The following is a 22,494-nucleotide window of genomic DNA, read 5'->3' on the forward strand; positions in this document are numbered from 1 at the left end:
TGTGTGGTTTGAGAGATAATATTGCTCAGATTTATACGTTCGGAATGCAGATTACCCAAAAAGCAGAAGTCTAGAGTTCAAGGCTCACAGTGCAAGCAGAATCCTCTTCAAGAATCTGAAGCAGGACATTTTCAGCCAGTGCCTGAGAAAGATGCCTTACAGTGGTGCGCTAACAAGCACAAACCGTGCAAATTAAAAGTTACTCCTTGATCACTGCACCTGTAGATGCTAATGATAGGAGCACTTGCAATTATTGCCATATGCAGAACTGCTCATGCTAAGAAGACATCTAACCACTCGCGTGCATTGAGCTCGGGTGGCAGGATGCAACCTCAAACACTTGCCTGCTTCTGAAAATAAAGTTCCTTTGAATGAAAACTGAACTTCCCTTCTCTTTTCATGTGGCGTAGTGGGGGAGGAGATCGAGATGACTCCGATGCTGTTTACTAAAGGCCTGGCAGAGTCGGGGCACTGGGGGGACAAGTTCTTTGGAAGGATCATGACGGAGGAGGTGCACCTCGGGGAAGGGCTGACACACAAAGCCAGCAGGGTGAAGGTCATCTATGGACTAGACCCCATATTCGAGTCGGGCAGCACCTGCATCATTAAAGTCCGAAACCCCATTGCATATGGGACCAAGCAGGAGAACGACCTCATCGAGAAAAACCACGAGATCACGAAGCAGGTGAGAGAGGCAGACTCACCCCCCCCCCACCATCACAAGCGTTTCTTGTTGGCCTTTTACATGACTGCCGAAAAATGATCAGTTTCGGCCTTGATTGTTAGACCCTGAAAAGACTATTCAAAAGAATTTCAGTCTGAAATTAGACGCTGTGTTAAAATTTGGACAACTTAAACAGAGGTTTTTTGGCAGACTTGAAAAATCTTGTGCATTTTTTCACGGCTTATAAAAAGGAATTGATATTTAGTCTTATCCGTGATGCCCGAGGTGACTGTAGGTGTTCTCTAGATGGTAAAATATTCCCATTGTTCTGCTATTTGCATATTAAGAAGATTACAGGCTTCAATCAGACAATTTGTTTTCAATTTAATGAATTAAAAATTCCCTTCTGATTGTGTAAATACCCTGTCCCCCACATAAAGTTCTAATATAAACACAATGTGATACCACATTATCAGCTATTCTAACAGCTCATGATTTATTTCCTAAGAGTGTCTTGTTTAATCCTATTCATAACAAGAAACTAGCTACTAGGATATTACTCATTGGCAGCTGTTCAAGAGAAAACCAGAGTCATCTGTTGGGATGTGAGATGCAATGGGTTTTATGTGGGGGTAAGACTGTACTGTATTTTGCTATAGACCACTCACACATAATCTGTGAACAAGGGGATTTCCCTTACTTGCTTTACAGTATATCAAAATCGTATTACAATAAGCACATATGTGGTGGCCCATCATCAAGGAATATTTACACATTTAAGCTATTCAAAACTGGCCAGATAAATGTAGTTAATATAGTATTGTGTTAGTACAATAATAAAAAAACAAAATAATCCATGTTTTTTAAAAATTCAATCTTTATTTTATAAATCCTATCTCTTTGTTGGTATATAAACTGAAAAAAAGATGAAAACAATGTGTGATAGCAGAATTAAACAAGAAGGAACTGTAGTTTTCAACAGCCACAGATAAGAACATGTGGCAATATACAGATGTGAGTGTCTGCTTTCCTGTTTCTGTAGTCTTCCACAGAACATGGATGAACGTTACTCCCTTATCTTACAGGAATGTAAAATACAAAACACTGCCCGCGAGTACTGCAAGATCTTTGCTGCCGAGACAAGGGTGATTGAAAACTTTGGCCCAGCACTGGAGTAAGTGACATAAACATTTTTAAACCCAAGGAAAACACTCCTTCTTCATTTGAACTGGAGTTTGGGAACAGTCTCCTCTCAAACAACACCGTCTTGCCACCCAGGCAAAGCTTTTCAATTTTGTTGTACGGACAATGGCTTGACCGCTTTTTTTTTTTCATTTAAACTCGGTGCTTTTCATCTCGGTTCAGTATTTTCAAAATGTACCACTCCTTCAATGCTGACGTAGCTGATTAGCAGCAGCTATTGATTCTGAAAACACGATTACGATGCGGTTTACATAGCTCAGTGGCGCTGGCCTGGCAGTCACTCTGAGCTGATTCTCCTTCGATCGCAGAATTATTCCCCTGCATCTGATCTATCGGCCTGCGAACACTGTTCCCTACGCCACAGTGGAGGTGGATCTGAGAGGCTGCTTTGGGAAGTACTGCATGAGGGACGAGGCGGGGCGTCTCATCCTGAGGAGTGTGTCGGAGGTGGAGCAGAAATGCTCTGCTTTCCAGCACTGGATCTACCAGTGGACTAACGGGAACTTACTGATCACGGACTTGGAAGGTGAGAGGAGATACCAGTGAAGCTGTACATTTCAAATGCTGAGAAATCAGAGCTGGAAAATGTATGTACTATACATGCAAATAGCATACTAGCTAAGATTAGTCATGAGCTCAAACTTCCTCTCTATAGTTATGTGAAGACACCAGCAAAGTGACAATAGGATTTTTTTAACAGAGCTAAATGTATAATACTGACCAAGCAGGCATATGGTATAAGTCACTACAGTGAAATTATTATTTCATTTTACTGCTAATGATAGATTCGGGGCTAATTCCTCCATGGGTCACTATAATCCTTAGTCTGTTGTAATAATTGATGAGACAGCCTTTCTTCCTTTTTGCAGGAGTGGGTCTGAAGATTACAAACGTTGGGATTGCTACAAAATCAAAAGGGTCAGTAAATCTAGCAGTATATCAAACTGTATGTGTGTGCCTGTACACAGAACGTCTAAGTTAAAACATTGGATGCACTTGGGTCCCATAATAAATGCTTCTTCATAAAGAAAATAATGTAGTTGAAACCGCATGTTCAAACAGGATGTGTTCAGCAGACCTCCTGTCTTATTAATGGATATCTGAGGCCCTACCATTCTCCAAGATTCAGGGGTTGTATATATTTATGGCACAAAGAGATTCTGCTCGTATTATTTTTTTCCTAATGTTTTCTAATGTTTTCCTAATGAACTGTTTTTTGGTGGAAGGGACATTGCTCACGTCTGTGTTGTGTACTAAGTGTAAGGGACTGCAGGCAAGAGTGAAACAAAAATAAAGTGAAACGTCTTCATATTTAGTAAGAGGTCTTTACCAAGTCAACGTTCCAAAAGGAAACAAAATCATTTCAATGCAGATGCATTACAAGTATCATATAAATCTCTTAATATGTAGTTAATATCCATTTCCTAAACCTCTTCCAATGCGGGGTCGCGGGGGAGCAGGACTTATCCTGGCAAGCAATGTGCACAAGGTGGGATACATCGTAGAGGGGACGCCAGTGTATCACAGGACAGACACAGACAAGCACACTCGCACCAGGGCCAATTTTCCCAGAATCCAATTAATTTAACAGCATGTTTTTAGACTTGGGGAGAAAACTGGAGCACCAGGAGGAAAACACCAGGTCCTTGGTGTCGCAAGGCAACAATACCAACCCCTGCATCACTGTGTCACCCTGATATACAATATTAAATACCTTTAGTTGTCTGGGTGATTTAATCTGGTTCTGTTGTCTTCCACAAAGCTGAATTTGAATTGATGAATGATTTATAAATGGAAGCATATGCCTGTTATTTCAACAGGTCTTCCTGAAAGAACCAAAGGTTTATATGAGCCCTTGTAGGAACCCTAGCTGCACATTTCAACCTGTATGTTTGGTCTAGTTACATATGGATGACACATGACACTGCATAGGAAAGAGTTTATACTGAGTCACTGAGAAATGCAGGGTTAAATCACCCCTCAGGAAACATCAGCATTCTCTTTCAAAATTCTTGAATTCATTCATTCCTTGACCACAATATGGTGTTTTTTCCATGACTATTTTCAGGATAGTAAGGAATTGAGGAGATTAATGTATACATTTTCACTCTCTCACAATAGCAGGGTATTATATTGCAAGTTAATAAATGGTAAGTCATACTATCACGATGACAGGTAGAAGTTTGGTGATGGTATTCACAAACAAGTATGAAAAAAGATCACTTTTTTTTCCGCTATTCAAATTATTTGGAGAAACAAAAGCCTGTTCAAGAGCAGTATCGAATGAATGTGGGAGATTCATCTGTTGTGGGACAGGAAGAAAAGGGATTTTGCCGTCTGAAAAGTAATCATGTACATTTTGATCACAAGCCAGCAGGCAACCCTATGCTGGTTGAAAGAGCCAGCTCAAGGGAGACCAGCACAGCACTTTTGTCTTATTGTGTTAGAAAACGCCTGTTAAGAAGTATAATTAAAGGGAATGCTGTCATTGAGGGAAAGTTTTAAAAATGTTGGAATGGCAACAGGAAGTAAGAGAGACGCTTCGCGTCATTGCAGGAAATAATGCATTGTATTTTGTATAAGTATTTCAAATATTGTATTTAAAATGCATCCACTTTAAATGATTCAGTTTTATTTTGTCAGACACAGAGCTAGTTGTTTACAGATAGAGTATTAAATATTTTGTATTGAATGGTTTCCTGGGTGTGCCTTATAATGAGACTTTACACACTTCTCATGCAGCTCATGTGTTTAAGCTGCTAATTGTAACTTCGGGTATGATACATGAGCCACCGATCTGCAGGTTTGCACATTGTTAACGTGCGGTGATTCTCCGTCTGTTTTGCAGCTATCAGGGTCTGGCAGATAGCTGTGCCCCACGTCTGCTTGAGCAGTTCATCACACTCCACCAGTGCAATTACTACTGCGGCCTGCTGTCTCTGCGCACTCTCAAGGGCACGGATACACAGCAGCCGCCGAGCAAAATCAAGGGCTCCCGGAGCCCTCTGACGAACCGCAAGGCTGCAGCAGGGACATCCAGCCCGCAGCTGCAGAAGAAAGGAGCGGTCAGCCCTCAGACCAGCAGGAAGGTGCTGTCCAGCCCGCAGCTGCAGAAGAAAGGAGCTGTCAGCCCTCAGACTAGCAGGAGGGGGTTGTCCAGCCCACAGGTGGCTGAAAAGTCCGATACGAGCGACAGCAAATCACCAGTCAAGCACAAAACTGTGGAAATTCCCAAATCTGTCCGAATGAGGTAAAAAAAAAGCACGCAAGCGCACGCAGTAATGCAGATATGGAAAACGGCTCATTCTTAACACTGTCAGTTGAATTATCTAACGAAACTGTCTGCTTGAGACTCATCGTATTTTTGCTTTTAGATTTGTCTGAAGTAAAAGAAGGCATCCCATTCCACCAGCCATGATAGTGACAGACAAGGCCATCTCATCAGAGATCGCTCACCTCTCTGTGTGCACTAGTCACATGTTCAGAGCCCAGTTCAAAGACTTTGGCTGTGACTTTTAGAAATCAGCAAGGAGGTCATTCATCAGGTTTTCATGAAGCACACAAAGGGATTAGAAACAGACAAAATAACAGACGTAAATAAATGCACAGGAAAATTAGAGCAAACAACTTTTGCAAAAAGCAAACTTTTTTAGCACTCTAGTTCCTGCTAGTTAGAAGAGTGTCGAAAGTCACAGGCCTTTGTAAAGGACCCATGTAGAGTCGTTCTGATGTCCAGGAATTGAAAAAGCAGACAATACCATCGGAGTACACATACCAGGCCGCAAGCTTACAAATCTTGCAAAGGTGCAAACAGAAAGACACGCTTGAGGATGGGTAGAGGTGATGTGTGGTTGAGTACGTGAGGCTGTGAGTATTGCCGCAACGGTTGTCTGAAGGTAGTCTGAGACGTGGGAAACACAGCCACGGACTCTCTAAAGTGAAGTGACAGCATCGATCAAGGTGTAAAGGTCAGCAGGCATGCTTGATGTTGTGCAAGAAAAATGTTTAGAAACCCTCCCTTTCTGTTTAGTGGAATGCTGTGTACAGCTACAGGCCGCATATGAATATTTTTCATGAATATCTCACAGTTCATCCTGTACCAGAGGTAGCTAATGGCATGACACCTCACTTAGCTAGCACAAGATGTTAATTTTTCTCTCTGATTTATGCAGAGGACAAAATACTGCCCTCTGTTCTACAGGTTTTGTAAATCCCAAGAGCTCACAGAAAGCATATTTGCACTGCTGTGTGGTTAAGATCAAAGTTTCAGCACATCTAGTCATCGTCAGCTCTGTGCATTTGCCCTGCCTCCTTAACCAGATCAATTTTCACTCTTCCTGCCAGCTTCACGGATGCTGTTTATGCAGAAAGATGATTTGAGTGTGGTTACTTTGCCATGCTATGTTTCTGTGGAACTCAACAAGGAGAAGGAAGTACTGTTATTACTGTTACAATGAAAAACAATTGAAAGTCTAGAAAATTTAGAAAGCAATCCCAAGCTAAAAATGTTCTGAGGTCAGTTTTAAGACTGACCATGTTGTTTTGACAAAAATTCTTTACTCTTTTAATAAAGCAAATGATGATGCTGAACAGCAGTCCCTACTAACAGTTGAGTCCTGACATATTCCTTTCAGCAGTCATACTGCCACAGGATACAAAATAATCCTAATCAGTATTTACCAGCAGCATTCAGTCCACTATCACTGCCTTCACAGTGCCAAATTGCATCAGGATCAAATGCAATAAATGTATTTATCCATGCATATACAGTATATTATAGACATCATAATTCTGACCAAAAGTAACAGTGTAAATGCTCATTACGTTGTGAACTCAAGTGTAGATCCTTCACATGCACCACTAGGTTTGCAATCTGAGACCCACTACATGGTAATGTGACCCATTTCAGAATGTTTTAAGATACAGACTCATGTATTTAAGGCAGGTGCTGAATATTTCATGCATTTTACCTAATTGTAAGTAAAACCCAGCAGACTGACATGGACCGTTAAAACATTTCTGCTTCCAAAGAATTCTGCAGCTTGCATGAAGCTGAAATAGGTTATACTGCTTTGCACCAAGAGTCCCACCAAATCATTCAGCTACCAAATGGACTAGATGGGTCAAATCACCTCCCCTTGCTTATAATGGTCTTTTTTGTTTAACAGATTGTTTGATGAATTGTTTTTTTTTCAAACGACTTTTCTCCTTTCAGTAGAATATCTTAAATGTCCTAAATGCCCCCTTTTCTGAAGTTTTGAACTGTGCACCTTGCTAGCTAGCTCTCTGGACAGCACTTGAGGTCTTTTCCAGGTAACCCATCGTTGCACGTTGCCCTATACATGTCTGCAGTGACCTGCAATGATTAGGTGACTGCCACTAGAGGGCTTCAGAGACTTAAATGATTGTAAATGCTTCACCCTGTGTAACTCTTGTTGGAACGTGTGCGTTTTCACGTGAGGCTACGTAGTGGGTTTTGTGTACGAAAGTGTGTGTCTGTGGGACGTTAGTAGTTCAGCCTCCCTGTATAAGGGGGTTTTGGTCAGAAAAGTGGTGGTGGCAGCATCATCTTTACCTGTCGTCCGGGGATTGATTTCCATTGTAGAAGTCTTTTGGTTTGGTTTCCTTTGTGTATTTGTGAAGGTTTGTGAGTTAAGCCAGGAAAGCCCCTTCGCCTTCAATTTACACTGCTGTTTGGTGTGTTTTATGTGTGCTAGAGTCCCCTGAGCTACCGTACACTATCACAAACAGGGACCCTTCACACCACCATTCCTGGGAGCATGTTCAGAGTCAGGAATTAAGAGTTAATATTTGACCGCTTCATGTTTGTTTTAAGGTGTGTTCAAGATCGGCAGTGCCACATGCTAGTTTGAGTTTCCTTCATTATCACTTTCACCATGAAGATGGCCGGTGTGGCATTTTTGCCTGAAAAATGAAGGAATAGGAACTGTACACTATTAAAGGCTCCTGTGCTTGGGTTCAGTCCGCAGTATGGGATAATGGCCTTTTTGGCATATTTTTAAGGCTTGTATAATTCCTGTTCATTTTTCCAGAGCAATATTTTAGTGGCGGGTGGGCTTTTGATTTATGTTTTTTTTTTTAAATAAGAATGCTTTTTAAAAAGCTGCCATTTCTGTTTTGTACTGTGATAGCATCTTTCCAAGTAGCATCTTTCAGCATGTCCACTGCGAATGGTTCTGAGCTGTGTCATGTTCTAGCTTCATGGCTGAATTTCTTCAGAATGTCTTCTGAAAAGGGTGTTTGAAGGAAATACATGACACCTGACTTTGGCAGAAAAAAATGCATCAGTTTTATCCCTGGTTTTAACAAATAATAATGTCTGTAGTTTGGTAATAAGTAAAGTAGTACAGTATGTTTGCAGTATTTTGTGTGTTTGGGCTGTGCTTAGTATAGTCCTTAACACTGTTATACAGTGTTCAATAATGTTCTACCTTCTGGCTTTTGTATAATTACATTCATTACAAATGTACATACTGATGTGTCATAGCTTAAACTTGTGTTTACAGAGATGACTCCTCTGTGCAACAGAGTGCAACAAATAAAAATTTAAGATCGCGATTTGTATGTGTGTTTCTATTTTTAAACACCATGCAAGTTTGGGGAACCACGCAGGCAGTACACACAGGGAACTACACGGGCAGCACACACAGGAAACTGGGCAGGCAAGAGGCACACACACAGGAAACTACATGGGCAGCGCACGCAACTGTATGCAGGCTGAGTGGTGCTGTAGCCTGCTAGGACTCGGGGACATGCAGCATTGTGCACAGATAGCAGGATAAGAAACCAGGAAATGAGCATAGTCCGAGATCATGGACAAGCACAACTGGCGATCGAGATCGGGGTCAAAGCCGGTGACGAGACACAGTCTAAAGCAGAGGGGGGAATCCAAAGGCCATGGTCAGGATAATGCAGGGGTCAAAATCAAGGAAACCCAGCAACATGCAGTTCGTAGCAAGGACAAGTCCAGAACAAAAGAGGCTGAATTAGCAAGCCAAGGGGGAACCCGGGAATGAAGTACAAATCACAGCAGAGGTCAGGAAGGCAGGCAAAAGTCAGGCAAAGCTATGGACGCAAGGGGCTCAGAGACGGAACTCTGTGACAGAGCCCCAAGCTGTCGGCTCCAAGTATTTTCTAAACTATCTGAAATGGGCATGACCTAAGATCGTTTCCAGGTGGTCTGGATCTCCTGTCAATTGACTTCTGGGGCAACCAGCGCTGGGAGATGGATCGGACGGTGATATAACCACTGCCAATGCTAGCTCACCCTGCTGCTCGTCATCAGTGTCCCAAAGGAAAAGTCCAGCAGCATTATTCTCCTGAAGCCAGTCAGGGATTAAACTCTGCGGTCCTTCAGTGGTCTCAAGCATCCTGTCATGCCTCTCTCCTTACCCATGTTTTTTCCAAATCCAGCTTTGGTTGCGGGGGAGGAAGATGATGCTGGAGTCTTTGTCCGCTGCTCTCTGTAAAGTAACTAGTATCCGAGCTCAGTCCTCAGTGCAGTGCTGCAGTCTGTGTCTCCTGTGTCATGCTCAACCCTGCTGGAGTGCTGTGGAGTGAGTTAGTATTGCCATGGCAGTTGGCCACACCTCCACTCACCTGTCAGTCATGCCAGTAGTAATGGGTATGTAATCGGACAAGGGACTTGTACCACCTGGAAGCAACTTACGACAATGCCCGCATCAGGTGGCTCAGGTTATTAATGGTGTAGTCTGACTGTGCTCTTCACTCTGGTGTTGGTTCAGAGCCTTTCTTAAAGTTTCTGTTTTTCCAACCTTGTGTTTCCTGGACTCCTGACACGGCCACTGTATCTTTCTACTGTGTCTACTACCGGCTACGATCTTTGTTCCCGACTTCACCCCCCGAACTGTGTTTGCCTACTTGTTTACCTTGCTTGCCTGCCTTGCTACTCCCAGTGCTGCCTGACCATGTCAGATTGCTGTTTCACTACCTCTCTGTTTCTCTCCAAGGATGCTACTGGATTTATGTCACAAACAATGGACTGCTGCTTATTTTCACCACATGCAGCGGTTATGACACCCCTCAATTTTATCCTGTCAATGCCCCCCTAAGTCCTCCAGTATGGGGTTCACGAAGCCCCCTGGCATGGTCTCAGAACCCGTTCTTGAGGGGATTGAAGTGTCCCTTTAATGACTTGTCAGCAGAGCTAACCGCTGGTGGCTCATTGATAACGTGATGTAACGATGCATTTTCTATTCTTAGCCTGTTCTGGAGCACCTGAGAGGCAGTTAGAAGTGTCTTGCAATCAGACATCACCTCTGAGCTGTGTGGTAATTAACCAGTGTCTGCACAAGGAAGACCTTTGATCAGAGGGAAGCTCAAGAACAAGGAAACACAACCCTCACTAAGAAACTGTTCTATGCAAATTTAAAGTCAACATGGTCTTTGACACCTGTTGCCCCCACACTGATTTTTCACTCTGCAGCGTGACTCTGTCTACACAACACTCCCTCTTTTCACAGCCTATGAACAGACTCTGTGACAGATTCACATGCAGTTCGACAACACAGGGAGGGAAACACTGTTAATGAAAAACAACTTAATATGTATATATATATATTATATTATATGTATATGTACATATATGTATATACATATTATGTTAATATGTATATATGTATATATTCCTTAATAGGAATATGTATACTAGAACCTTTAAACAAACTAAAGAAAAGCAATAATTTAATTTCAACAATGAAATACGCATTTTCAGAAAGGGAAGGCTGATCATTTAGCACACAAAATGCTTTATGAATGATATGACCAGTACTGCAAAAGAAAAGAAAAACTAAATCTCTTGACCAGTTTCTCTCAATTTGTCTGAGAAACTGAACCTCTTTTTTTGTTTTGTCCTGTTAAATACCAAATGCTAATGCATTTGTTCTGTGTATTACTCCTTTCATAATATACTAATTGACCATTGTAAAATGCAAAGTCCTTCTATGACAAGGGCACTATACCAAATAAAAACAAATTGAACTGAATTTTAGCACAGCTGGAAATTTTTCCACAGGACCCTGTGTGGAGCAGGAGTGAGAAAGTGCGCAATCCGTCACCCAAGTCCAAATCTGTGGTCAGGAAGGAGGGCCGAGATCCGTTATCCAGAGAGCTGAGTCCGAAAACCAAGTCTGATCGGTGAGGCAGGTCCGTAGTCAAGAGGACGACAGTATTCCTTAACCAGGAGTCGGGAGAGATTTCCAAGTCCGTTCGGTGAGGCAGGTCCGTAGTCAAAGGAAGGCAGTATTCGTTATCCAATAAAAGTAGCAAGACAAGCAGGCGGCGAAAGGGGTGGCTCGGGTGAGTAGAACTCAACAGTGAGCATCGAGAGGTGTGGTGGAAAGGTTTAAGTAGGACTGAGGGGGAGAGTGGTTGGCTAATAGATTAATTGAAGTGACGAGGGCGCTTTGGAATGCGGCGGCGAGTGCGTGGATGTGTGGAAACTCTGACAACAACATATATTGGAAAACAGGATCTCTTCATACTCAATTATCCAAATGGACAGGCAAATGTGTTCAGTCCTGCCTTGATCCCAGTGATTCTGGGGCAGCCTGCTGGTTGCTGCAAGTTCCACATGGAAAAGTGTCTTTCCAACACTGTGCAGATGGAGCACGGAAGGGTGGCAGTTTTGTTTTACCATCTTAAAGGGAGAGTAAAATGGTAACCACAAGGGGTCACACGCAGGGGACAGAGGAAACATTTACAGGGCAGTACAAGCAGTGCTGTTATAGAGGTTACAGCAATTGAGTAAATACTGAGCAGCATTCTGCACTCCATTCCACGCCTCGTCAAACCCTGCAGTGCCGTTGTTCCAGGAGGTGCTGCAATAGAACATAGGTTTCAGAGCTTAGACACCCACGTACAGTATAAACAGCAGGTGACTGTGAAAGCAGCTGGATACTTCAGCTTCATTTCAGAATGTGTCTGTAATTCCACAGCAGTTATACACGATATAAACCAGGATTTCTTATGTTCACTGTGCATGTAACTGAAGTCAGCTACATTCTATTATGGAACAAGTAATGGGTTTATTCCAGGCTGAAAAGAGAAGAAAGAAAACACAACGTTTCGGCTGTGGAGCTTTCTTCAGGTGTGAGAGTGAAAGTGAGAAGACGGCTCCATGGCCGAAACGCTGCGTTTTCTTCTCTTTTCAGCATGGAGTAAACCCATCACTTGTTCCTTTGCAGCCTACGCATGCTGAAGCAGCTCCCCGCCTGAACTACATTCTATTATGGTGTTCCCTCAATGTGAACTGTTCATGTTAAGCTCCTACTTACTTAGTTTCAATTAATAGGTAATTCAGTCAGTATTCATGTTAAACTGTTGCCTGATAACAATTTTCACCCAACTGATATCATGTGCTACCATATGCCTTCCGTGAACAGAGGAAGAGCTAGAGATGGCCAGGTGCTAGTTCTGCGCATTTAAATTTTAATTCATCTGGAACCTGTGTCCAATAGTTTAAAGTGATACAATAAAGCAATAATGTCCTTGTTTTAAGAAGGTTTGCTGCCCTTTTAAACTTGTTACCTCAGTGGATGAAGTGATTGAACAGTAAAACACCACCCAACACACAAGGACGTTATTCCCCATCTCACCTTTGAAAAAGATCCGAACAGCAGGAATCGAGGTCTGCAGTCGTGCTGCTGAAGGTGGAGTTTTGAAAAATACGAATACAGTCACTTGGTGGAACAAACAAAATCCCTGCAAGCAAGAGAAGAGAACTGTTATTATGCAACTGAAAAAAACAAAGTTATACAGATCGTGGCAATTTCAAAATGTCCTAGTTGTACCTTTCTGCCTACATGAAATGTTCTGTTTGTAGTTCGTGCCAGAGGGGTGTTTAAAACAAAATGTAATATATTTTCAGCTTTAAGAATATACATGTCTGTCCAGAGTGCTGGCATACTGTATTATTGAATTTTAAGCTAAAGCTAAAGCTGTAGCACCTGTTTAAATACAGTCAAGGCATGGAAATGCACAATATTCAGTTATCACTAGGTCCTTAGGTCTCAAATTTTATTCACCCTTTACGCAGGAAGGCCACAGAAATACACTGTTAATGTTTTGGTTCCTATAACGGCATTCCAATTGAATTTATATTTATCACCTACATCAGCAGAAGATGCAAAGTCAGATGGTTCCAGACACTCCTTTAATTCCTCTTTAACACACTTTTCACTCGTGCACACTTTCTCACGCAAGTCTTTTTCTTCCCAGTCTTAAACCGGAACATCTTCCAAGGGCTCACCTTTTATCTGAATATGACTGGAATAACGTCCATTGTCAGAGGGAATGTACTTGAAGGACCTCCGCGTACCTGCTCACCAGTGTGTCCCTGAAGGACAGGTGTTTCACTGCCTCTGCCTCTCTAACACACATCAAGACCACACTCTGGAATTCTGGGATTCCCCCGGGCGCAGGATGCTCAGCCTTACCTGCAATGCAAGCGTTAACCAGAGACACACAGGTTCCTGTGAACAGGGCTCTGAGAACACCTTCTGCGATGTCACTCTTTCTGGTAGGGCTTATAGAAGCTTCCATCATGAGGAGGCAGGGGACAAGAAAAGCAGAAAAGCATCATTAAGCTTTTGAAAAAGACACCTCTGTTAATTCTGAAGCAAATGGCAATTGCGTACAAAGAACGGAAATGAGACAATGCAGGCAACAAAGCAATCGAATCACAAATTATTTAGCATTTCAGGGATGATGGCATGGATGACAAATGTCTCTGTTCAAAACTTGTTCACCTACACAGTCCTCCAATCATGATTCCAAGCGAGCTGAAGTTAGCAAACCCACAGAGAGCATAAGTACAGATGGTTTCTGCTCGGACCTGTGAGAAAGTACATTCAGATTAGTCCTTCCCAGAGTTTCTGACATATATTGCCTTTCCTGGTCAATATTAAAATTGTAATTAACTCTGCAATATCAGTATGCAGTCATTAAAAATTTAGTATGAGATCCTCAAAAGAGCCAAGTAATGTGTCATATGCAGAGTTGTGACCTGATCCTCCATTAATATTTCATCAGTTATGTTTTCTCCTAATGTTCTACAGGATTTAAAATACATGTATGCACACAGGGCTTCTTTTTATGCCTTGATTAACATACTGTATGACAGGTTTTCAACATTAGTTAATAAATTAAACAAAACTCTTACTGAGATACACTGCAGCTCTCCATTGATACACTTGTCAAGATCATTAAGCCTGTTTTTCTTCAGGACAGACAATTTCTCATAAGCCACAAACTCATTCAGGAAGAGCTTGGTGCCAATGAGCTCCGCAGCTATGAAGGAGTCCTCGTAGGGTATGCCCATCATGAAGGCCACCGGCATGAAGATGTATGAACATATCAGCTGTGGAGCAGAAAGACACATTTCTGACTCAAGACGCTCTCTTTACAACTGCTCTCTTTACAACTGCTCCGTCCAGAGCTCCACATCTTCCAATCGGTTTCATTGATCCAGCTTTGGCACAGCCCTCTCTATTGTTTTAACAAGATAACGATGAGTTAAGATAAGATAAGATCACTTTATTGCCCATATACAATTTCTTGAATTAGCAATTTGTCTTTTTTCGCATACCCCAGCTTGCTCTCCATGAGACACACAAACACACAGACAGGGAGAGAAGCCTGTGGTCAGAGCACAGGGTCAGCCATTTATACGGCACCCAGGGAGCAGCTGGGGTTAAGGGCCTTGCTCGGGGGCCCAATGGAGTAGGATTCCTCTGCCGGCTGCGGGATACGAACCGGTAACCTTCCAGCCACAGGCGCAGATCCTTAACCATAAGAGTAAAATGAAACTGTAAAGGAGATGGTTCTACCAAAGACTTGAAAAGGTCTGGGAGATCTCTTATTTGACCAGCCAGATATAAAGCTTTCAAAACTAGTGGTCAAGAAGGCACAAAAAAGTTATGGATAGTTACTTCATCTTAGCAGACATATGTAGTGTGAAAGATTTAAGTACTGATCATAAATGATCTGGAACATGTCAATTGCCACTGGCTATGATGAATACGGGTTCAATAAAGCTAGAAGGGTTATAATTGAGTATGAAGTTACAATAATAGTTAGATTAATACAGTAACATTATTTAGAGCACACAAAATGAAATGAATACTTCAGATGCAGCTCTCAATAGCCAAGTCAGCAATTGTATACTAGATTTGTGATGCTGTGTACATGGTGTGCAACATTCAGGCTATCAGACGATGTGCCGTCAGTTCAGATATACCTGGAAGGTGAGTTTAGGGTAATTGACCATCCCTCCCAGCCACCTCAGAGCTGCATTCATAAACTCCAGCAGGGCCAGGAAAGCTATCAGGTTGGCAGCAATATTGGCTACGAGACTAACAGAGGCTGAAGCTCCACTGCTGGCGGCCTCCAAAATGTTCTTCTCATCTCTGAAATTGAATAAACAGATCCACATTTTCGAAAGAATTGTTTTGTTTCTAACTTGGCAAGTTGTCCAGACTGCCTATATGCATAAACACAGAGAGCTCAAGTTCTGATCGTTGCCTGAATGTCACCGCAAGTGTCTGGCCGGAGAACAAATGGAGCTTTAAGACTGAACCAGGGTCATGTCACTAGCTCACTGTGACTGGGATTCTCCAAGAGGGTGGGGTGGCATTAGTCTGACAGCGCTGTCCCAGCTCTCCGCGACACAGTGACTCTTGCAACCTGTCCTCCATCAGCTCTGATCCTCCTGCACAAGACAGTCTTGCCTTTGGGATGTGTTAAAAGCAAGTGGTGCCGAAACTGTACTCATTCACCCTGTGTGCAGAGCAGGGGGTTTATACAATAGCTGCAAGCTGAGACATGAGAAAACACAGTTGACTGGGTATAACAGAACTAATGAATGATGCAAGACAAAAATTAAAACAACTACTAAAATGACTCCACAGACAGAGATGACTTCCAGCAAGAGACCCCAGCCTGCGTGATGCAAAACTGTTGGCCTACTTCAGGGAATTCGAACAACAGATCCATTTGGGTCTGGCTAGCGTTTTCTTTTAACGATAGCGCTGCGCTGTCAAGCCAGAGGCCTCCCGGAGCTGAAGAGCCTTACCCAGCGTCTATTTTGATTTCTTTCTCGTTCTTGAACTTGGTTGCCTCAGTTTCTGGGTAGGACAGCTTGGCTAGAGCCAGGGCGCAAGGCGCTGCCATCACAGACGCGGCAATCAGGGAGGAGGCGTCAATCTAGGAGGTGAAGAAACGACGGAAACGAAGCACTCTCACATTTGACCTTTACAGTGCGTTAGCCTGGCGACGACAACATATCCGTCAGGGCACTCACTCCAAAGGAGATGTAGGCTCCCAGGACGCTGCCCGCAATGGTAGCAAAACCTCCAGTCATCACAGCATGGATCTCAGATTTGGTCATTTCGGGTAAGTATGGCCGGATCAAGAGGGGCGCCTCGGTCTTAATGTGGACAAGGAGTCAAGAATTAACACGATTACTTCCTGTTGATTTCGGCAACCTTTATACCGCGCGTGTAGGCAGGGGAAAATGTTTTGAAATACTTTTTTTTTTAAAGTGTTCAAAATATAGTGAGAGGAATGAAAGGCTACAACAAATGCTGTTGTTTGTTAATTTTTCCCTGCCTAAACTGTAAACCTCTAGTGAAGTTTAAATACAGGGAAGATCAAGAAGATTCATAAGTTGCAGTTGAAGATTGCACCTAAGGGTATGACAGATATCTGTCATCCATCAAACCTTCAATGAGCCTCTACTTATTAAAACAAATATGCCTTGATATGTAGACAGGTTATAGTCTGACAGAAAACAAAAACCACAACTGTCTGATCTGTTTTCAACATCACTGTACATGAAATTGTTTAATAGCTTTGGAAAATGCAAATGTATATTTTTTCATAAGCAATGAACCGATGCAATCTGTTATCCTGCATGTTTGTGAATGTGCATTGTACCCATCTATTCAACTAGAGGATTTCCAGCGATGTAAAGCCTTACCTGTCCCACAAATATGTTTCCTGCAACACTAAGAGACTCTGTGGCTGAAGTCCCCATTGTTTTTTGCATTATCCATGCGATCTGTGTGAAGAAGTTCAAATATTTTTCTGTAATCAGTGGAGAGCCAGGCCTTTAGTATTTGCTTGTAAATAGTGATACAGATCTGAACCAGACAAACAACAACGTTTTACCTTCACAATCAGCCACTGCATCAATCCAAGGTAGTACAGCACAGACATCACACAGCTGAAGAAAACCACTATAGGTAATGCCTGGTAGACAATAAGAAATTCACACAAAACATGACAGAAAACTCACATTGAAGGGGATTTGTCAAGGTACACATCTGTAACCACCTCTTATTAAATGGGCTCTTTTCAAAAGAGTTCCTTACAATAAGCAGGTTTATGAACTCTGCCATGATCTGTGACTATGAGTATTCCAGTGTAGTACAATACCTTGGAATTTGTTATTTGAACAAATCAAACTACTGACCTGAAACGCAAAGGCTTGGTTTATTAGGGCATCTCCAAAAACAAATCCTGACCCAGCTATTGTGTAGTTCAGGAATATCTAAAAGAAATGAAAAAAAGCATGGTTGACAATATGGTATTTCTTCCTGTTGTTTTCAAAGCAAAACACTAAAAAAGAACATCAAACCACTTGCACTTTTATGACATGCACTGGTAGACATTATGTCTTATTTACTGTGCAGTGCTGCACACAGCATCTTGCAGTATGACTTCATTTAGCTAGGACTTGCTGCTAATATTAGAAATTGTGATGTACAACGACCTCTAGTTTGCTATGTATTTGTGTCAATGTGGTCATAACTGGGTAGTATACCTGTACTTGTTTTCCAAGCCAATCAAAGGCCACAAATCCTGGATCGGTCCTGATTATGAAGAGGCCAAGAGCAAATTCCATACCTAGGCCCCAGAAAAGGGCTCGCCATGATACCTGTGGGATAGCCAAAACATGCAGTCTTGAGAAAATCTGCAACAGACTCTTAATATTCCAGATTTAGACTGCTGCGCAAGTACTCAGGTAAGAAATGCACAGAAATCTTTCACTTGTCAGAGATTCTTTTAGTGAAAGAGAAGAAATAAAGACTGAAATTGTCGAGGCTTCACTGATTGTACGCTTTCCTTCCCCATGTTTTTGAAGACGTTGAATAGTGAGCTTAATGCAAAAGTCACCTTGCAGGTTACAGATGATATTTATTTCGAACAACACTGTTGTAAGGTATGACTGAGAAAGATACACAGACATAAGACCCTAAGGACAAGACTGGGTAATATTCAGAAGGAAGCCAGTACCTAGAAGGCTTGCAAACATTACCTAAATCTTTAAATAAAATGGACTGGTCTTTCGCAAGATCTGATTAACCCAGTTTAGAATACAGTTTGCAGTAATCTGAAATCAGCTGTTCTGCTTCAATTAAATATCAAGAGCAAAGTGTGATAGAGAAGGAAAAACACTGCAAGACATCCAAAGGTTAAACACGGGGTTAAGTTTGACAGATCACAAACTACACAGACCTACAATGGGAAACGTTCCTGGAAAAGTGTACAAGCTTTAACTAAAGCAGTGGGTCTGAAATTCACTCTGGTAGGCTGCTACTCTAAGTCACTTCCCATGAAGTAGCCATTTCACCCAGAGTTAAAAAACATGACATGAAACTTACTTTTTTGGGGTGTTTTGAGAAGATGTAGAGCAGCAATATGAACATGCAGACTCCCGCAAAAGATATCAGCTGCTCCGGTCTTTTTGATGTGTCCACAACAAGCCAGGCCACCAGCAGACCCAGAACAATCACTATGAATACCCTGTAAAATTCAAAGATGACAACTAACTATTGGATGTAGGAGGTTATTTTGCGAGCAAATCATCTTTTCATGGTGTGCTCATGTGCTCACTCCCAAAGCAGCTTTAAAAGACTCACAGGGATATAGGCAATGGTAAAAGCATGAGAAATTATGTACATAAACTCAGAACTACAGTATTCTGATATGCTCTTCAAAAATCAGGCTCCTGGTTTTTGGAATCGAAAAAAGGTGTTCTTGTTGATACTTTGACTTTATACATTCCTCACTGAGCACTGCCCTGCAGAAAAGAAGCCGACTGAGGTGAATCAGGCGATCAACAGTTTTTTACCCAAATAGTTGGCATACCCATGCACAGACGATTAATCCAAAACGCGTCATTGCACTGCATCCCAGAATCAGAATATAAGTACATGAGGCTGAACAACCTCGGAATTCCGACAACATTAAAAACATGCATTATCATGTTTGTGCGGCACCAAAATTTGCTAGAGTCTGCAGTTTGAAAGAGCCTACAATTTGTTCAGAGTGAAATGAATCAGACTTGTTACGATGACAACATTGCTTCCATCCCCTGTTATCTCTCCTTTGTCTTTGCACTTCTTCAAGGCTTCTGAAAAGTAATGGGGAACATTACGCAGAGGAATCCCAAAGCCGGTAATGAACAGACGAGCACAAGAGTTCAGCTCACCATCTCATCCACCTCAGGTTGCTCCTGAAACACTGCCCAACAGGCTTAAAGCACTTGCATATTTGTTTCCCCCACTTCTTCTTCACTAGGTCATAGAGACTGAAGAACACCACCAGGCCTGTGAGAACCACAAGAGCTACAGCTCGATGAAAATTCAGCACGCAGGCTGCAATGAAATACGCCAAGTAACCTGACAAAACAAAAAGCAGAGAAGGTCAGTGTGCAAGAGTGCTCAGTCACCAGATACTGTCTGGTCAACAACTCAAACAACGCCCCGTACAACAGGACATGCTGCCTCAGAAACTGGAGTGTTCTGTGTGTAGTGACCGATGGCTCAAACGATACCTTGCGTTGAGTCTATTAATTTTCTTGTTGTTAGTTATAAGTCTTGTTTTTGATGTATCTTGAGAACAAGACTTCATCTTAACATATATCTCCTTTTAAGTGACTGATTATTCTTGGGTTAAACTGTACAACTTTTACAGGGCTTTCAGCTAATGGAACCACAGAGCTGTTAAAAAGGAAACTGGATGGAGCACAAATGTTTGTTTCCTATATAAGTTGTTCCAGCACTAGACTTGTGTTGGACTGCAAGTCCAGTAAATACAGAGCATACGTTTGCTTTCTAAACTAGCATGTACTGTACATCCAAGTTAGTATGAGCTGGGCAGAGGGGATTTTAACAACAGAGACTCAGAACACAACATCAAAACAAGTTACAGTGACAGATTATTGTCATTACCTGCTGCGAGCACTGCCAGAACGATGTTCTTTATCAGCCGACCATGAGATTTACAGTACCGCTTAGCTTTGGATAATGGCTGGGAAATCTTACTAAAAAAAAAAGAAAGCATCTTCATATTAAAATATCGCAGCCCTTGCATGATAAAAGATCGCATATCTCCATAAACATTTGAATTCAGTGGTATTAAATCAAGTTTCTGAAAAAATAACCTGGGCAGCACAGTGGTGCAGTACTTAGCATTGCTGCCTTGCAGTCCTGGGGCTCTGGGCCAAGTACTGGGTGTTGTCTGTGTGGTTTCTGTATGTTCTCCTTGTGATTGTGTGGGTTTGCTCTGTGTACTCTGCTTTCCTCCCACAATCCAGAGAAATGCTGGTATGTTAATTGGCCCTTGTGTTGCCTGTTTGTGTTTGTGTGTGGACTGCTATAAACAGATGAAACAATGATGCAGCCCTCGTTGCAGATACAAACTGACAAAACGTTTTCATACAGTTTGCAGTTTTCAATATAACCTAAATGTTTCCACAGCACACACCTGCACAGAACAGGTTATTCATGATTGCTCATCGCTGGATTTTGCAGGGAGCGGACTGCACCAAATTTCAGTTCAAAGACCGAGTGGCGTAGCTTTATCTCGCCATCTTCCTTAACTCCGACGATATTTTTGCTTTATGCTACAGCAGTATCTCGGAAAACATGATAGTCCGCCCATTTACAGCACACGTTCAAAGAGCAACTCAGGCTTCCAACACGAGAAAGGGACAGGGAAAGATACAATCTCAGAAGTTTTCTGTTCTCGGGTGTCAAATGCTTAATGTCAGAATAGGAGAGCGAAAAAAAAAACCGACGTGCGGAGAACAAGTATTTACCTCCAATACCGATGTGCAGTAGAGCTCCCATGAGGGTCGTTATTAATCCCATTAGTCTGACCTTCTCCCTGTAGAGGGAATGAGACACTTTTACAATAATTCTAGCAAATGCTAGAAGTGAATTGGTGCCAGCGTTTTAATTTCCAGTTTACCTGCAGTTCAGTCACAGCGTGGTCGGTGTCGTTTCCACTACAAGATATGTTAAATTAAGTCAAAAACAGATTTTGTGTTGCATAACTATATATGAACAAATTCAACAATGCACCAGATGAAGGATAGCTCCTTGCTAAGCTATCAGAAATTTACGATGATGCCAGTTTTAGATGAAAAAAAAGTTTCATTCTTTTTGTCTAAAGAAGAGGCAGTACAGTATATGTAGTAGCCGGTGAATCAACTTGAAACTCGTATAAGCTTATTTGGTTTATAGCAGCATATCAGAATTATCCATAATGTTATATTCAGGTATCGTAAACGAATGAACGTTAGATACACATTCACCTGTTCAAAATATTGGGTTAATCTGCCACAGTATTGTTAACAGGTTTAAAAAAAAGGAACTCTGTACTGTTCTGTAGTACCTTGAGAACGAAGTGGAGGTCTCGCTAGGGTACGTCTTAACCCTACAAGACTGACCTTCTTCCTGAAATAAATAAAAACGTTTCCAGTATTTTTCGCAAAGTGCAAAATGAATCCAAACAAATCCATTCGTTTTAACTTACATTTAGATCAAATCCAATGTTGTCTTTGCCTTGACCATCAGAATTGTGAAGTGAAGTCAATGATTTCAAATCTTTAAAAACAAATTTACATACAATCATGAAAAAGATACAAATGCATATTCATTGAAGAACAGAAAAAAGTTCTAATCAGACTAAACTACGTGAACTACAAATATGGCTTTGAGATTGTTTTCAACGAACGCCAGCGTAAACTACCTTTGACAAGTAATTGACCATTAAAAGAACGCACCACTGCAAGCTATCCGACTATCATTAAGATTGTTCCTCGAAATATTTAACGTAAATAAAAAAACAGCACAAACTACAAGATGAAAAGAACGCACTTTGTAGTAAAAAAATCTACACTGTGGTATAACACTATAAAACTATTCCTGGTCCGAATCTGTCACACCCACTCAAAACAAATAAGACAAAATATGCGCACAGTCTCGGGAAAAGAACTAACAGATTTAGTAAAATTGAAACTACGACGTACCCATTGCCCGTCTTCTCTGTTCCAGGTGCACTGTACTCTGTGAACGAAAATGGTGCTCTGGAACAAAACCTTGTCCTTTTGGATCAGCCTCAAGACGCCAGAAGGAGGATTTATTATTAATTAACAGGAAGCACTTTTAATTGCTTTAGGATACACCTTTTTACTATTGTTGTAAAAAGCATGCTTAGAAACATCAGAATGTGTACTCAAGCTTTTTTACGTCGATTACTGTGAGATTAAGATAAAGAGCAGCAGGGTTGATGAT

At 41.8% G+C, this 22,494-nt stretch overlaps 2 protein-coding genes across 3 annotated transcripts in view; one reads left to right on the forward strand and one right to left on the reverse strand.

Moving 5' to 3' along the window:
- alpk3a (alpha kinase 3a) overlaps nt 1-8,446 on the forward strand; it is a 29,283-nt gene extending 20,837 nt beyond the window's left edge. The window contains exons 10-15 of one of the 2 annotated variants that reach the window (XM_088921613.1): nt 411-685; nt 1,750-1,838; nt 2,176-2,393; nt 2,737-2,785; nt 4,716-5,117; nt 5,242-8,446. In XM_088921613.1, the coding sequence (XP_088777739.1) occupies nt 411-685; nt 1,750-1,838; nt 2,176-2,393; nt 2,737-2,785; nt 4,716-5,117; nt 5,242-5,251 (1,043 nt within the window). In that variant the 3' untranslated portion in view covers nt 5,252-8,446. Of the gene's footprint in view, nt 1-410; nt 686-1,749; nt 1,839-2,175; nt 2,394-2,736; nt 2,786-4,715 lie in introns of both variants that reach the window. The other variant, XM_088921614.1, reaches the window with a different exon arrangement.
- Nucleotides 8,447-10,457: 2,011 nt separating this feature from the next.
- On the reverse strand, nt 10,458-22,264 carry slc28a1 (solute carrier family 28 member 1). The gene is made up of 20 exons (XM_088921615.1): nt 22,230-22,264; nt 21,734-21,804; nt 21,593-21,654; nt 21,167-21,203; nt 21,015-21,082; nt 20,146-20,237; nt 19,404-19,593; nt 18,574-18,715; nt 17,733-17,846; nt 17,382-17,459; nt 17,078-17,158; nt 16,887-16,967; nt 16,209-16,334; nt 15,981-16,111; nt 15,147-15,315; nt 14,070-14,267; nt 13,661-13,742; nt 13,345-13,443; nt 12,505-12,610; nt 10,458-11,727 (listed from the first exon to the last, which is right to left on the reverse strand). Exons 1-20 carry the CDS (start codon nt 22,231-22,233, stop codon nt 11,607-11,609), a joined length of 2,052 nt encoding a protein of 683 aa, XP_088777741.1. The 5' UTR covers nt 22,234-22,264; the 3' UTR covers nt 10,458-11,606.
- Between the last annotated feature and the right edge of the window lie 230 nt (nt 22,265-22,494).

This window comes from Atractosteus spatula, chromosome 7 (assembly GCF_055471065.1).
Source record: "Atractosteus spatula isolate fAtrSpa1 chromosome 7, fAtrSpa1.hap1, whole genome shotgun sequence".
NCBI lineage: Eukaryota > Metazoa > Chordata > Actinopteri > Semionotiformes > Lepisosteidae > Atractosteus > Atractosteus spatula.